This window comes from Tachypleus tridentatus, chromosome 6, assembly GCF_004210375.1.
Source record: "Tachypleus tridentatus isolate NWPU-2018 chromosome 6, ASM421037v1, whole genome shotgun sequence".
Lineage (NCBI taxonomy): Eukaryota > Metazoa > Arthropoda > Merostomata > Xiphosura > Limulidae > Tachypleus > Tachypleus tridentatus.
In genome coordinates, this window is record NC_134830.1 from 127,276,015 (window position 1) to 127,292,132 (window position 16,118).

At 34.4% G+C, this 16,118-nt stretch overlaps 1 protein-coding gene across 1 annotated transcript in view; it reads left to right on the forward strand.

Moving 5' to 3' along the window:
• LOC143251725 (N-acetyltaurine hydrolase-like) overlaps window positions 1-15,471 on the forward strand; it is a 30,863-nt gene extending 15,392 nt beyond the window's left edge. Inside the window, exons 3-4 of the mRNA XM_076502966.1 lie at window positions 13,571-13,761; window positions 15,380-15,471. Of these exons, the coding sequence (XP_076359081.1) occupies window positions 13,571-13,761; window positions 15,380-15,471 (283 nt within the window). The remainder of the gene's footprint in view (window positions 1-13,570; window positions 13,762-15,379) is intronic.
• Window positions 15,472-16,118: the final 647 nt, after the last annotated feature.

Genomic DNA, 16,118 nt, shown 5'->3' on the forward strand with positions numbered 1-16,118 from the left:
CATTGGCCTTGAACTCCTGTAGACAGACAGCCTTTGGGTGGCCCCCCTAGGGTCAGTTGGCTGGTCCACTTGGGCTAGGGTCAACCAAGTACCAGTCAAATGTTCTCAACAGATGTTGTGGGCATTATATCTGCTGGTGTTTGGGTATAGAGCTCACGAAATCCTGGCATGGCTGCAGTGTTCTTGTTTCTCATTGAAGTGCGTCATCTTGTAGGGCTTCATTGTGGGTGGGGTCAGTGGACACCAACAATTTTTTTTTTATTATTATGGATCCTCCAAATAAAAACTCAAATAAAATAGTGAATAAACAGTCCATAGGCAAATGACCATGTCTTGAAGATTCTGAGCAGCAATCTTCAACATCTGTAACACCTGATGGAACTGTGATGCTGATCAGTGTCCTCATTTTGACATTTACATCATCGCATCAACTTGCCATCATCAAGGCAGGTCATCTTAATTGCAAGGTATGGTCATACATTCCAAACCCTCTCAGATGTTTCCAGTGTCAGCAGCTCGGTCACTCAAAGACATTATGTCTTCGGTTCCTTGTCATGTGCTTGTTGCAGTGACAAGGACCATGAGGCCTATGAGTGTGAAAAGGACTCTCATTGCATCAATTGCAATGGCTCTCACCCATCCTACTTTTGTTCTTGCCATTAAATGGTTGGAAGAAAAAGAGGTGCAGTGCTTGAAAATGATTCAAAGCATTACTCACTCTGAAACTTGAAAGTTGCTGTCCACCACTTCATCTCGGATGTATGCTGCTGCACTTTGTTTCACTATTATTGTGGGATACCAGACGGATCTCTCTGTGCCTCCAAAAAAATTCTCAAACCATATTAGAAGTGTTTTGATCTCCATGGTTAAAAATGTTGTTGAATCAACGTCAACACCCATCTCTGTCCCTAACATTCATTCCAACAAACCCCAAGATTTGGTTCCGGGTATGGGCATTTCCTCAGGTACATCTTTTCCCACTCTACAATGCAAAACGATCATATGTCTTAAGTCACTGGAATCCTCTTCCAACAACAAATACCTGCCCAAATCAGCCCAGAGCAGGATCCATGGTGGTCAATAGATCTCCCTCAAAAAAAGAAAAAAAAAAGAAAAGTGGTTGTAAAAAGAAGGGCTTTCTACCCAATTTGCCTGGACATAAATAAAAATGGCCACTTTGATACAAGGTAGTTGTCGAGGTTTATATTCTAATTTGGATGACATCAAAACACTGTTTTCTATCATCCTGTATGTCTTTCTTTACAGGAATAATTTCTGAAACTTACCAATACAGTTACCTTTCCTTAGTTTTCTTTTTACAGAAATAACAGACTGTGTGATGGATGAGTACATGGAGGGGTGGCACTGTTGGTTGATCAGCAAGTGCCCACCATGTCCTTACCACTCAACACACCCTTTGAGGCTCTGGCCATCCATGTTTCCTTGGGTCGTACCATCACTGTTTTTTCTCTCTGGAGAGACCTATGATCAATCAGCTCTTGATGCTTTCATTGAACAGTTGCTGGATCTCTTTTTAATCCTGGGGACTTTAATGGGCATCATCCCCTCTGGGGAAGTGTCTATTGATAGGAGGGGCTGCTCTGTATGACATATCCTCTCTGATCACAACCTTTCACTTTTCAATACTGGTCCTTATACTTATTTTCATGTGCTTAGTCAGTTCTTTACTGCTATTGATCTCTGCTCCCCTTCACTATTCTCTCACTTTTCATGAAGGGTTGACAATAATCCATGAGGCAGTGATCATTTTCATATAATTTTGAACGAGACTTGCCATGGTCGATGCTACCAGACCCGCGTGCCCAGGTGGAATCTGGATCAAGCAAACTGGTCCTCTTTCACCTCTCTCACAAATCTTGATCTTGCCATCAGTAGATGACTGTGTGGCAGCAGTAACTGACTGTACTATACAGGCAGCTGCTCAAAGTATTCCTGAAACCTTAACATCTTTTCCATAATATCCTTGTCTGTAGTGGTATCCTGCCTGCCACATGGCACAGAAGGCTCAAAAACAGGCCTGGGGAACTTTTTGTAGGATCTGTCCTTAGATAACATTGCTGTATCCACTGGTCAGCCCATCATTAATCATTTTGATGCTATTTAATTTATACATTAGACCTTTTTCAATGTGATTCCCTTTTAAGAATCAAAGGACATTGAGTTGGAATTGAAATTAGAAAATGGCCAATTTCAGGTGTCTAACACTGAGTTTTGAACTACCCATTAGTCATTTTGGCAAGTTACAATAATTACAATTATGCTGCAGAGTCCTATACAACTTGTATTACTGTAGTTTTTCTTTTACTGCTGTCAACTAGATGTAAACATTGGATTTTATGCTATTTATGTTTTTAATTCAAAAATTAAACTTTTTGTTTTACCTTAATTTCCTTTTCATGAATTTTAATAATTTTACTTTAATTTTAACTTTTTACTGGATGTTTGGTGCAGGTAGCCTTGTTGCTTTGTGCCATAAAACTCCAAACTAACCAACCACATAATATGGAATGTCCATGTTTATTCTTGCTATGGGAAACTTTCTCACTCTCGTATTAATCAGCACACACAGATGCACTATGCCTACCATCTGGCCTTCAGAAAATAGACTGATTCTAAGAGCTGCACTGGGTTGTCTGTGATAAATTCACTCACGTAACCTGATGAGCTATTGCATTTGTATCCAGTACTTTATATAATTGTCTTCTTTTCATCAAAGTCCATGCACATGGGTTCAGTTACTTAAGAATACCCTTTGATAAGTCAAATTATTCTCCTCATCTCTGATAACCAGTGAAACTTGCTTCAAAATATTGTCCATTAGGGCTAAACTAACAATCAAACAGTCTAACATCTCTTTCACTAACTTAAGTTTTTGTTACTCACTGGGTTACCTATATCAAAATTTCTACAAATTACAAGACCCTGTGGTACAATAGTACTCACTTAAGGCAATGAGAAAGAAAAAGAAGGTTTGACTAATGCAACTACAAATTACAACATTTGAACTACACAAACATTGTACTACTCTTACCAAGTTACATAACTATTGCCTTTAAAATAATTACTTTAACGTTGTTACTATACAAAAAATTATTAAATATCAGATCACTAAATAAATAAATAATTCTTACATTAAACAGTCTTTTATATCATTTATATTGGCTGCTTATCCTTTTAGTTCTTACCTCTTAGTTCTATACCACCTTGATCTGATGATGCTGTAACTTCTGAAAGATGATGTTCGTTGTTTATCACCAGCTTTAATAGATTCATGTTCCATCAGCAACTGAAGAGGTTTTTGTGTAATGATTTGCACCTACTTTGCTTGCCAAATTTGCATATCTTTATACACTGTGGCTTCTATGAATTGGTCACATGTTAACAAATCTATCATCATCTGAATAAGGTAATTGTGCATGACTTTCTGCAAGTTTGACAAAGATCATCTTTTCTCTGCTCTTGAACTAACATTGGAGACTTCCTTCTGGTGTGTCACTTCAAACCTGTTGGATGAAGCAGACATACTTGATAGTTATGCTTTTCATTTATATAATTTCTTTATGTTGTTGACGCTGGTGATGTTAAATGAGCAGCAAAATCCATTTGCTTTGCTAATTATTTTGAATTAAGCTTGACAAGATTCTCATAGTATTTTTCTGTGGTGGTTTGTTGGATTCAGCAATGTCACTGAATGAGCCTTATTGATTCATTTATGGATAATGATATATCTTGTAGTTCAAGAAGATTCTGCAGTCATAGATGGCACAGTGGTAGTGGTGGAAGTTGTGGGCTAAGTGAATTTACTGATCCATATTTTTTACTTGAAGGTGTTTTAGGATGGAATTATTGGGCTAACGTGGAAAGGTACACATTATACAGCAAGCGTTAAAAGCCTTAAAACAAAAATCATGGCCAAATCAAGCAATAATAATGTCATTGTGCATCATGTTTAGATACACGTAACACAGAAGAGTTAACTTAAAAAGCTTTAGAATGAAAATCACGGCCAAAGCAAGCGGTATTAATGTCAGCTGCACATTGACAATACTATCACTTGCTTTGGCCGTGAATGTTGTTCTAAGGCTTTTTAATGATTTTGTGGAATAGCAGAATTATCAAAACTTTTTAATTTTACATGTTTTTAATGTGACACTTGTGCCTGCTTCCAAGAGCAAATCAAATTGAAGCAAGGCTCTAACATAGACAAACAAGCTCGCATTTCATCATCGACTGTAAGAAGCCTATGTCTCTTTCTGGCTTTAATTTCAGTCAGTGCTAAAAATCCAATTTCGCAAAACCACGAAGATGCAAATGAAAGCAGAATTTCAACTGCTTTTGAACTGATTGCAGGATATGAATTTTTAATGGAAATCTAAAACTCATTCAAGCTCTTTTCAGGAAACAATGACTGATAAAATTTGTCATTTTGTAAATCAATGAGCTGTTCTTCCTCCTCAGTTGTAAGATTTGTTGTCTCGTTGATTCCAAGTGGATAGGTCACCCAGTTATATATGTTGATAGCAAGTGACGGGAAGTAATATTTTAGTGAGGACTGTAGGTCGCTTAATGTTTTCAAAATTTGAGGGACAATTTTCTTCTTTGACGGACAATCGTTAACAGAAGGAAAACAATCAAGGACTCCTTTCGTGATCTTATTCTTCCACAGCGTCACCTTTTCATTGAAGGCCTTCAATTTGGATGTGCAGTAATAATGTTTTCAGATGGCCCTTGGAGATTTAAGTTCAGAGAGTTTAATTTGTCAAGCAAGTTGATAAGAAATTGAACCTTCAGCCACCAGATCTCATCATGAAAAGAAAATTCAAAACCTGCTTCCTCAACCTCCAAGAAAGAAAGTACTTCAGTTTTTTAGTTGGACAAGACGCTCTAACACCTTTCCTTTTGAAAGCCATCGAACTTCAGTGTGAGACAGTAGCTTTTTGTACTCTAAATCCATCGCATCACAGAGAAGAGAGAAATGTTGAGATTGAAGTGGCCGTGACTTGATGAAATTCACCACTTGAATAACTTGATTCATAACAGACTGCAAATATTTCGGCAAAGATTTGGAGGCGAGCGCCTCTCTGTGAACCATGCAGTGAACAATTCTAATGTTTGGATTTTGTTGGCACACCAAAGTGACAAATCTCTTCTTTTTCCTTGCATTCAAGGACAGCCATCAGTGCAAATGCTAACACAGTTATTTCAATGTAATTTGAAGAGCAAAATGTTTTCATTCACCAACTCAAAAATGTCTTGGCCTTTTGCTGTACTTTTTAAATCTTTGCAAAATAAGTATTTGTTTATGATTTTTCTCCATCCTTTATGAATTGAACAAAAGCCAGAGTTTGAGCTTTCTCCATAAACATCAGTAGATTCATCAAATTGTGAAAAGACCATAGCAGAAACAATTCATCTTCAGGTGCTTCAAAGTGTTCACAACCTTGATCCTTCATATCTGACGACAAGTCTACAATTCTGCACGAAATTGTGTCATTGGACAGTGTAACTTGCTTAACATTTTTGGCAGCATCCGTTCCAAGCATAGTTTCAATGATGATTGCTAATGCTGGCGCAATGACTGATTCGGCCTCCGTATGGCGCTTTCTTGTGTTTTGCCAACAATTGAGCAATCTTATAACTTGCAATCAATCCTTTTTTGGGCAGCTTCATGTAGTTCACAAGCTTCCTTGATTGTTCATGTTGTTGAGCCACAAAATTCTTGAAGTATTCTTTTGGTTTATCCTTCACAGCTGAATGTTTTGTTTCCACGTTTCTCGTCAGTTTGCTAGGAACAAGCGCCTCATTCAATAAAGTTGCATTGCAGAGTAGGCAGAACGGTTATTGAGAATGTTCCGATTCCAAAGTGATAAAACCATATTTGATATATTCGTTTTTGTACTTTTGTTTGATTCCTTACTTTTGATTTAACACATTCTCCTTTGTAGCACCAGACTCACTTAAATATTTTTCCATGGATAAATGATAAAGCTAATTCATACGAGATAAGCACGAGGTTCTGCAGTTGATATAAAATTCCTACCTAGACCGTAGTAGCTGTAGCTTACCACAGAATGAGAATGTGTTCCAGAAAGCAGTTTGATTGTTTGATGCATCATTTATGACGTACGAAGCGCTTGTTGTGCCACAATTAAACTAACAGTCAAATCGTTGCAGTCGAGAACGAAACTTAAGTATGAACTTCTCAGTGCACGAGTTCAATGAAAACCATCAAATGTTTTGGAAGGTTTCAGAGTGTCTCTATAGTAGCTTTTATCTGATGTGTTTGACTTGCTTGTAAAATCCCAAGGAAGTTGAATGTTGAGAATCACTGCATTAAAGGAACATTGAATTGTTTCTGTGGAGGGAATATGAATTTAATTGACCAAATGTGGCCAGATTACCACTCTCATTATCTATGGTAGATCAGCAGTTGCCTTTAATACTTGTAATGCTAAAACTCATGAGTTAATTCTTTGGTGGATACCATGCAGATAGTCCATGGTAGTTCAAAAAAGTAAGCAAGATATTAAAATCTTGTTGACTTTTTGTCTCTCTCTGCTCTTTCTCGTATATATTATTCTTATTGCTTCATTTTCTTACTAAAAATATGTGCAGTAATATTTTAATTAGAGATTGATTTATGTTCTGATAGTGACCAAAATAGTAACTCCATAGATAACAACAACTAGATGGGCTATAGTAGAACGTGTATCATTGATCATATTCAGCTCTTAAAAAATACAAAAATTATGACTACATCCATCATTATCACTGGATGCATATCATTTCTAGCAGATCAACGGCAAGAATGATATTCTACATATGTCCACCAAGTTTCCTGAAAATTTGTCTTCATGTTAACATAGAAGCATTCCTTGGATTTTTGTGACTTAGCTGATATGCATTTGGACAATGATCCAACTTAGAAGCTGTTTGTTTTGATGGTCAAGATTAATGGCCAGGACACAGCATTCATCCAGATTTACTCAACCATTTTGAGAATTCTTGCTGATAATCTCACACATACACACACAAACATACAGGAGTAAAAGTATGACCTCCATCCACAGTCATTATCGTGCTGCACTGATAACTTAAATACACAAGGTTTTGAAACATTCAAAATATTTCTTCATTTATTTTCATGTTTCCATTAAAGTAATAAATCTTTTTGGTATAATATATATTTTTAGAAGAGCATAATGAGGAACAAACATTTTCTTCAAATTTAAGTTTCTTAATAGTAAGTTTACTTCTGTCCATATTAGTATTGCATTATGAGTTCATATGCTAAGCTTCTTATCTAACGAATGACAAAGGTTTGATATAATATTATTTTCTATGGGATTATTTTGTGTTATTGTGCAGCTACATTGCTGTAATATCCTAATAGTATTATGTTTACATCCATTATAACCTATCCTCTTTCCAATTCAATTATTCTTTTTATTTTTAGATGAATATTCTTATTTGTGTTTTGTAAAAGAAATAACTTTGCATTCAGATTTTATTTTATGCAGTATTAATTCAAAAGTCCATATTCTGGTACAACTGATTTTGTAATCAACGCATATACTGCTGAAAAACTAAAAGTGCAAGACACACCCAAACTTAATTATCTCTAATTCTGCTCTAGTCTTGACTGACTTTGCTTTAACACATCTCAACATAGCTCTTAAAAGAATGAGTTATGAACTTTAATTAGTACTGGGATATTTTAAAGAGAAAGAAGTAATAAAACATTGTATTTTACCTGGAAAACAATTTGAAGTAAATGAGCTTGATTGGCTTTCTACTCTTATAGGTAATGGCTTTCTTTCATCTGTCAATAAAATAGTATTAGAAATTAGACCTGTCTGGTACCACTTCACAATTTGTTTTTACAACCTTTGTTGGTTGTTACATTTAGTTGATGTCATCCTGCCACCAAGTGATATTACAGTGCTAATCCATTTAGTGTGGACATTATATATTACTGTAATATCCTCTTCAACAGAAAAAACCAGCTAGAACAAGGTAATTTTAATGACTCTATAGACTTTGTATTGCCACCATTATAGTATGTAAACTAAATTACAGAGAAAAAATTTTAAATCTATATTTTACTACAGAATATAGAAAATGCATGATATGCCTACTTATCCCAGTTAAATGTCCTGGTCATAACCAGGCTAGTATTGGGAAATTGTGTTTTCAGTTTTGCTGTGTGCAGAATTATTTAAATAATTGTAGCTCAAACAAATGACACAAGTAATTCATTGAAGAAATTCTTAAACTATTCTGATTACAACTTAAATCTCTGTGTACTAATACAATTCTTGTAACTAAGTGATTATAATAAGTTTTAACCCTTTCATGTCAGGTCACTGGCAGAGGCCATGTAATAGTGTTTGTTGACTTGCATTTAAAATTTTATTGAACTACTATTTCATGAATTTATGTCAGTACGTTTGGAATCAAATTATAAATGATAATTACAACTTTAATATCATGTACAAATTAGTTTCTTAATTTAAAAGTAAAGATTAAAAGAACATACCATATTTAGATTTTAGTGAGTTACAGGGTATGTTAGCTGCAGCACTATTTAAAATTAAATGTTTGTTATGTCAAAATACTAATTTGTACAAATTAGGAACTCAAATTACTAATACAAGCTGGAATATAAAATAAGATCCTGATATCTTTCTATTTTGGTGAGATATGGTTTATGTACTGAATCAAACACAGTAGTTCTGTTTAACTCTTTCCATTTTTGGAAACAGTTCCTTATGTACTCTTATTACAATATATGACATGAATAACCAATCAACAGCTTAGAATGTCCCCAGTTTGGTTTTCCCCACCATTTTAATCTTTGAAATTACTACAGTGCCCTTTCTATCCAAGATTTCAATAAGATAAGTGTTGTCTTTAGTCTGATCAAAGTTTCATATTTTTAAAAATCTGTATACATTTTAGTTTTAAGGTTAATAAATTATAGTGGAATTCTATGGTATTAGTGAAGTTATTTATTATTCTTTGGTTATTCATCTGTGTATATAAAAAAAACCTAAATAATACTTTGATATCTTCCACGCAAAATTTTAAAAGAATTAGCAACATACGTCCAGCAGTAACCAAGTACAAAAATCGGAGAGAAAAGAATTGTTTTCTTTACTTCATGATTTTATTGTTCTATATTTAAAGTGAAAGAAATTTAATTTATTTCTAAATAGTAGTAATCTATATACATATATATATATATAATGTATAATAATTGAAATGTGACTGTACATTACAAAATACTAGTTAATGAAAATACAGCAAAGACGAGAAGACTGAAGGTTAGTTTTATATTACTGGGTACATGACCTGAGTGCACATGCACCATGTCATTGGAAGTTAATCTAATTATAGTTCGGCATGACTGGAATGTCAATATAATAATATATATATATGTGTAAGTATATAGTGTTATAAGACTTCAGCTATTTAGACTAAACAGTAGTATCTTCATGTTATAATATGTAGTCATTCTAGCATGAAAAAAGCATAATTTATATTTATTTAATAATTTCTCTATGATGTTTGAGGTTGGTCAAGTGACAGACCCCACCTAGTTATGTTTTATGTTATTTTCTATACTCTAAAGGCTTACTGGAAACAAACATTTTAAATGTATTTAAGAAGGTTTAGAGATTACACAAATATTTGAAATGTTTGAGATGAATACTTTTTCTAATCATAACACTAAATCACTTTGCACTCAAAGTAGTAATGAAACAGACTATTTTCACAGACAAGTCATAAGTAAAAATATTTAATTAAAAAAATTATTTTTCTAATACAAAATACTTATTCTTACTAAAAGTCTACCAAGTTCTGTGAAGATACACATACAGTATCAAAAGTTATAATGCAAGTATTTAATGTGTGCACATGTGTAAATGAATTTGTGTATTATGCCAAGCCCTTTGTGAAAGGGTTAATCAAGAGAAGGAATTTTTATTTTGTGAATGATAGTTGAAAGCTAAAGGTGAAGGAAGTTATTTGCTGCCTACACAGAATTATTATTCTAATGTTCACATTTTTTTTTAAATTATCTTAATATTCTCTTTAGCAATGTCTATAATTTGCAAACTTGCAAGAAGTAGTTTCCATATATCAATATCTCTTTGTCTAAGCCAAAGATAGATGTGTGGATGATGCATTTTCTGTCGTACATTCAGTGGGGCAGAACTTTGTTCATGTATTGCAAGTATCAATTTTTTTTAAATATGCAAAACTTTATGTACTGAAGAGTTGTGCTAATTTATAGGCTGGAAAAAACATGAAGTGAGGTAGGCTAAAAATGGCAATAACTACATTGTTTGGTAGGAATAACTCACAATTATAGCTTTATACTGAATACAGTGGGAAAACAAGGAGCAGTAACTGTAAAAACAGTAACTATGCCAATTGGGGAAAACTGGCATAATTTCTTCCCAAAAGGAAATTTTAAAATATGGTAAAATTCTGTTTATTATTTTTATGAAATAAAAATGTTTCTCACATTGTATTGTTAGTAGTAATTTTGGTTTACTAGATCCAGAATGTTTACAGAAAGTCACTATCTGGTGTATCACTATTATCATATGCATGGCTGTTATTGCTTGTAATGTAACTGTCTGTTCATTTTTTGTGCATCTACAGAACACTTTCTCATATTCATAATTTTTATCAGCAGAGCAGTTAACCTTTTTGCATCTTGAATCTATTTTTAACCAAATTATTATGACTCTTTAAAAAATTGTATTATAATTGATATGAAATTTAATACAAAACAATTAAAAAATAATTCACATTTTGATGCAAAATAAACCTTTGAAACCTGTTTCCCTAATTAAGATTAGTCATACTACTTTTTATGTATATGTATATACACATTAGTGAAATTAAATAATTACATCCAAATGAAGCTAAATAAGTAAACAAAATCATGAGGAAGGACTGCATTAAAAACAACAAATTCCAATTTCTGATTAATTATATTATAACCATAAATGTTTAAGCCATAAATAAAACATGCTGTATATTTTTAAAAAGATCCAAGCTATAACATGGGATTATAAAATGTATCCCAGGTTTTGGAGGTAGCTGAAGAAGTTGGACCCACATTGCAATGGGGATACACCGTCTATCAATCTTAACCTCCAGTTTGCTAGTCTCACATAAAAAGATTAGAAATTAGGAAAGTGAGATGTGGGTGCTGAAACCCACAATGTCCCACACCTATATCACCTTTCACTGCCTGCAGACAGTTAAAATAAGACTAACAAAGATAAACAAAAAATAATGAAAAAAAAACAGAAAAATAAAAAATGAGTTACTATCATTTGGGGGTAAGTAAGATAAAATCTCTTGAAGTTAGCATTCTTGCCCCCAGTATGGTAGATGCATTACTCAACAAGACATTGAACCATATCAGTAAAGTGTTCATTCACATAAAGTAGTGCCAAGTTCTTAAATAACCTATTTTTAACTAAAAATAATTATTAGTAAAAATTCTGACTTTTTTGTTGATATAATACACTTCTGTATTTATTACAGAATACTTTAATAATTTTATCTAAAATTTCTTTATTAAATCCATTAACTATTAATTTTTGTATCAGTATTTCAACATTAATTATGAAATATTGTAATTTATTACAAATTTTACAATATCTGAATAATGGTGATGTTATAATGCTTATAATAGATGAATATGGCACATTACTATATAAGTAGGGTAAACCATAGATTGGAAATAATAATGTTGAAATACTGATACAAAAATTAATGGTTAATGGATTTAATAAAGAAATTTTGACTAAAAATTACTAAAGTAGTTTTAGTTAAAGTAGTACCAAGTCCTTAAATGACTTTATTTTTATGTGGATGTACACCTTCAACCCACACGTAAAAGCACATCAGTCACCGTAAACTGTCACTTTATGGTTCAATGTCGTGTTAATTAGTGCCTCTACCATACTGGGAGCAGGAATGCTAATTTCAAGAAATTTTATCTTCCTTACCCCTAAATGGTAGTACCTTATTTTTTATTTATTTATTTTTTCATCATTTTATGTTTATCTTTTTCTTATTCTTATTTTAACTTGGGAGAGCAGTCACCTTCCCACAACTGTCTGCAGACAGTGAAAGATAATACAGATGTGGGACATTGTGGGCTTGAGTATCCACATGTTGCTCTCCTAATTTCTAAATTTCTAATCTTCTTATGTGAAACTAGCAAATTTGAGGTTAAGACTGATAGATGGTGTATTCCCACCACAATGAGGGTCCTACTTCCTCAGTCACTTCCAAAACCTAGGATACATTTTATAATCATATGTTATAGCTTGTATCCTAGGATCATTTTAAAAATGTGCAATGTATTTGGTTTAATTTTAATGTGTTTTGTTTAAGGCTTAAAAATTTATGGTTATAAATATTTGATATACAAGGTCTGTTCAAAAAATACACGGACTGACGTCATAAAACAAAATGTACTTTATTTAGAAGTTACAGGTCTGGGACCCCTTCAAAGTACTCTCTCCCAATGCACACACTTATCCCAACGGTGTTTCCACTTGTTGAAACAGTCCTGGCACGCTTCTTTTGTAATGTCCTCCAGCTCCTTCGGCGCATTTGCCTTAATCTCGGGAATCGTCTCAAATATCTTCTTCCTTTCAAGGGTCTTTTGAGTTTGGGGAACAAGAAAAAAATCGCATGAGGAGCAAGGTCAGGTGAGTAGGGGTGGGGAAGAACAGTGATCGAGTGTTTGGCCAAAACTCACGAGTTCTGAGGCTGAATTTCGCAGCAACGCAGTGCATCTTCAATTTTTGGTCAAAATCTTGTAACAAGATCCAACTGATATCCCACACTCTTTAGCAATCTGACAGTCAGGCGTCGATTTGCCGCACCAGGGTGTTGATTTTGTCGGCGTGTGGGTCGTCAGTTGGCGTGGAAGGACGTCCAGGGCGCTCATCATCTTCATTGGACTGTCGACCATCCTTAAAACGTTCATGCCACTTGAAACATGCCGTACGCTTCATAGCAACATCACCGTAAGCCGTGTTAAGCATAGCAAAAGTTTCTGTCGCAGATGTTCCAACTTTAACACAAAATTTCACAGCAAGTCGTTGCTCCTTCAGGTCATTCATTCTGAAATCCGCCAAACAAAAAAATCGCACTTCGCTTAAAACCACGTAGCTAATACACAAATTAAAGATATCTGCAATCGGGAAATGGCGTAGTAATCAGCTGACCTGTGCGAACCTAGGGACACCAAGCAGGTTCCCCTGGAACCAACTGGAGCCGAGCAATTCAAACAGTCCGCATATTTTTTGAAAAGCCCTCGTATATATATCAAGACTTGCAAAACTTTTACTAACACATTTTGTTTGATGATCTTGATGTTCTTATTTCAGTAGTAGTTCCTTTTTTAAGTTTTTTCTATGAAATTTCATTTTTCAGATATCTATTACTTATTATTTTATATTGTCTAAAGTTGTTAAAATGCAACAACAGTGCTTGCTTATCCTAGATACAGTCATAAAGAAAACATGATATTCTGTGGTTCTGATGTGCAGCAGGCTGTCTTGGATGATATTAAGTTGTTCAAGCTCAATGGAGGAGGAAGTATCGTTGAGAACACCACAAATGGTTTAAACAGAGACTTGGATTTCATGCAAAAGGTTTCAGTAGAAACTGGTGTCAACATAATTGCTGGAGCTGGTGAGTGAAGTTTTTCACAAACTATATTACACACAAATATTTGATGCACTTTGAACTTTTCTGAAATTTCTATAATTAATATAGTATTGCACATATTATAAGAATACTTTTATTTGATTATAAAAAAGAAGCTTCATCTAGTGTATGGCTCTTCGTTTTGACAGCTGAAATGGGTTTTACTTTAACTTTATTTTGAATCAAGATATTCAGTGATTGGACGTGGTCTCAACGTGCATGTTGCACTTCCCAAACCATGCAACACTTTTACAACATTTTGATCCATGTGATCATTCTTTCCACTTTATTAACCCTTTTGCAATGGGCGCTGGTCAAAGGCCATGTCATTGCATTTGTTGACTTGCATTCAAAATTTTATTGAACTACTATTTTAGGAATTCATGTCAATAAGTCTGGAATCAAACTGTAAATTACAATTCAAACTTTAAATATTATATACAAGCTACTTTCTTAACTTTAAATATTAAAACAACAAACTTATATATAGATTTTAGCAAGTCAAGTAGTATGTTGAATGCAGCACTCTTTAAAATGAGATATTTGTGATGTCAAAATACTAAATCTATAGTTTTGTAGAAATTAAGAACTCATATTACCAATATTGGTATGCTAGATTATAAAACAAGAGCCTCATATCTTTTTAGGTTTCTTAGATGTGGCTTATGTACTGAATGAAACACAGTGGACCTGTTCACCTCTTTTCATTTTTGGAAACTGCCCCATTTATACACTTGCATATGCGACATGTGAATAACCAATCCACAGCTTAGAGTGTCCCCTAGTGATTTTCTCAGCCATTTTAATCTATGAAAAGACCACCATATTCTTTATATCCAAGTTTTTTTTATCTTATTCCCTTTACTTTTCTTGGAGGGTTGACAGTGACCCATGGGGCAGTGATAATTTTCCTTTCATTTTGATGAGAGAGACTGGTCATTGTTGATGCCACCCAACCTGCATGCTTTGGTGGATACTGGACCAGGTCAACTGACCCTCTTATACTTCCCTCTTAGAACTTGATCCTTCTGTCATCTATAAGCCATTCTCAAGCAACAACATTTTGTTTCTGTATTCTCAATACAGCTGGTATGGGTATTAAAACTTTAATTACAATGTTTCAACCTTCTTAGGTCATCTTCAGTTTAACTAAGAGAGTTTGAAACTGAACATTGCTGGGCACAGTTTTAATACTCATACTATCTGTCTTGAGAATACATTGTTTCTGTATCCTTTGACCTTGAGAAGGCTTATGATACTACACGGAGTTATGGCATTTTGCAAGACTTCCATTCATATTCATGGCCATTTACCCACTTTTATCAAATTTTTTTAATGGGCCATTAGTTCCAGGTCCATATTGGTTTGACACTTTCCCGTTCTTTCACACAGGACTGTCTTGAGTGTCACACTTTTCAGTGTAAAGATTAATGTCATCACTGGACAACTTCTCCTACTGTTGTAAATGGATTATATATTGATTACTTTCACATCTCATGTCAGTTGTCAAGTATAAGACTCATTGAGCAGCAGCTTCAGACTGCCCTCAGTCATTTATTGAAGTGTACCACAGCAGATGGTTTTACTTTTTCTTTGTTTAAAGTTGTTTGCTTGAACTTTTGCTGTCAACAAAGTATTCACCCCAATTTCAAGCTCGGTCTCAGTGAGGTTTTTCCCATGGTTCCCGAGGCATAATTTTTGGCACTTATTCCTGACCGTAAGCTGACCTTCATTCCACACATCAAGCAGCTGTGCATCATGTACAAGGGCAATGAACATCCTCCATGCCCTTTTTTCCACCTCTTGGGGAGCAGATCAATGTTCTGTATTACAAATATATCATGCTCTCATTTAATTGAAACTAGACTATGGGTCTTTGGTTCTGTCAGAAGCTCGGCCCTGAAGATGTTAAACCTAACTCACCATCTGGGTCTTCAGCTCTGCATGGGGGTTTTCAGTATTTCAGCACTTCTCCAGTCCAGAGTTTGCACACTGAATTCCACAAATATTCTGCACCTCTGCTGTTTGCAACTATCTTTACTGTATGCTTCAAAGCTTCAGTCCTTACAGCATCCTATCTGGAGTTGTGTCTTTCTTCTCAGTGGGCCATGCTTTTCCAGAATAGATGGTCTGCCAATGTTCTATTTGGCCATCATATCCTTGGATGATATTGCTGTCCCTACTAGTCAGCTCATTCCCCTATGGCATATTAGATTCTCCAAATGTGATCTTTCTTTGAATCACCTAAGGAAGTTGGATATGCCTGACTGGAAGTACTGTCTTATATTTGCAGGACATCTTTCAGACCATCCTTCCATTCCCACTTATATGGATGATTCAAA